This window comes from Eurypyga helias, unplaced genomic scaffold, assembly GCF_000690775.1.
Source record: "Eurypyga helias isolate BGI_N326 unplaced genomic scaffold, ASM69077v1 scaffold30724, whole genome shotgun sequence".
Classification (NCBI taxonomy): Eukaryota; Metazoa; Chordata; class Aves; order Eurypygiformes; family Eurypygidae; genus Eurypyga; species Eurypyga helias.
The window spans coordinates 1-306 of record NW_010247371.1 but is presented as its reverse complement, the minus strand read 5'-3'; the positions used below and the strand labels follow the sequence as shown (position 1 = coordinate 306).

At 64.4% G+C, this 306-nt stretch overlaps 1 protein-coding gene across 1 annotated transcript in view; it reads right to left on the bottom strand.

Moving 5' to 3' along the window:
* The window catches only part of SFXN2 (sideroflexin 2), a gene marked incomplete at its 5' end in the record, with an annotated part of 4,701 nt that extends 4,398 nt beyond the window's left edge, over positions 1-303 (bottom strand). The window contains 1 exon segment of the mRNA XM_010150712.1: positions 150-303. Coding sequence (XP_010149014.1) covers positions 150-303 — 154 coding nt within the window.
* Between the last annotated feature and the right edge of the window lie 3 nt (positions 304-306).

Here is a 306-nt window from a genome sequence, read left to right as displayed (position 1 = left end):
CTCCCAGGAGAAGCCTGGGAAACTCCCCCAAAACCACCTCCACAGAGGTTACATCCCAGCATCCCCAGCAGGGAATGACTGCCTCCGTCCCCCCAGGGTGGTGGGGTATAACTGCGGGCACAGGGATGGCACCCGCCCCAGCTGCACCCCAGCCCCTCACCTGCAGCCTTCCACCAGGGCCTTGGCCCGGTCCAGCTCCTCCTCTGACACCAGCACCGTCCGTGGGTCAGTGATGTTGAGGAAATGCTTCAGGCGGCCCACAAAGGTGCTCTGGTCCCAGCGCGGGGCGTCGATGTTGAAGACGAG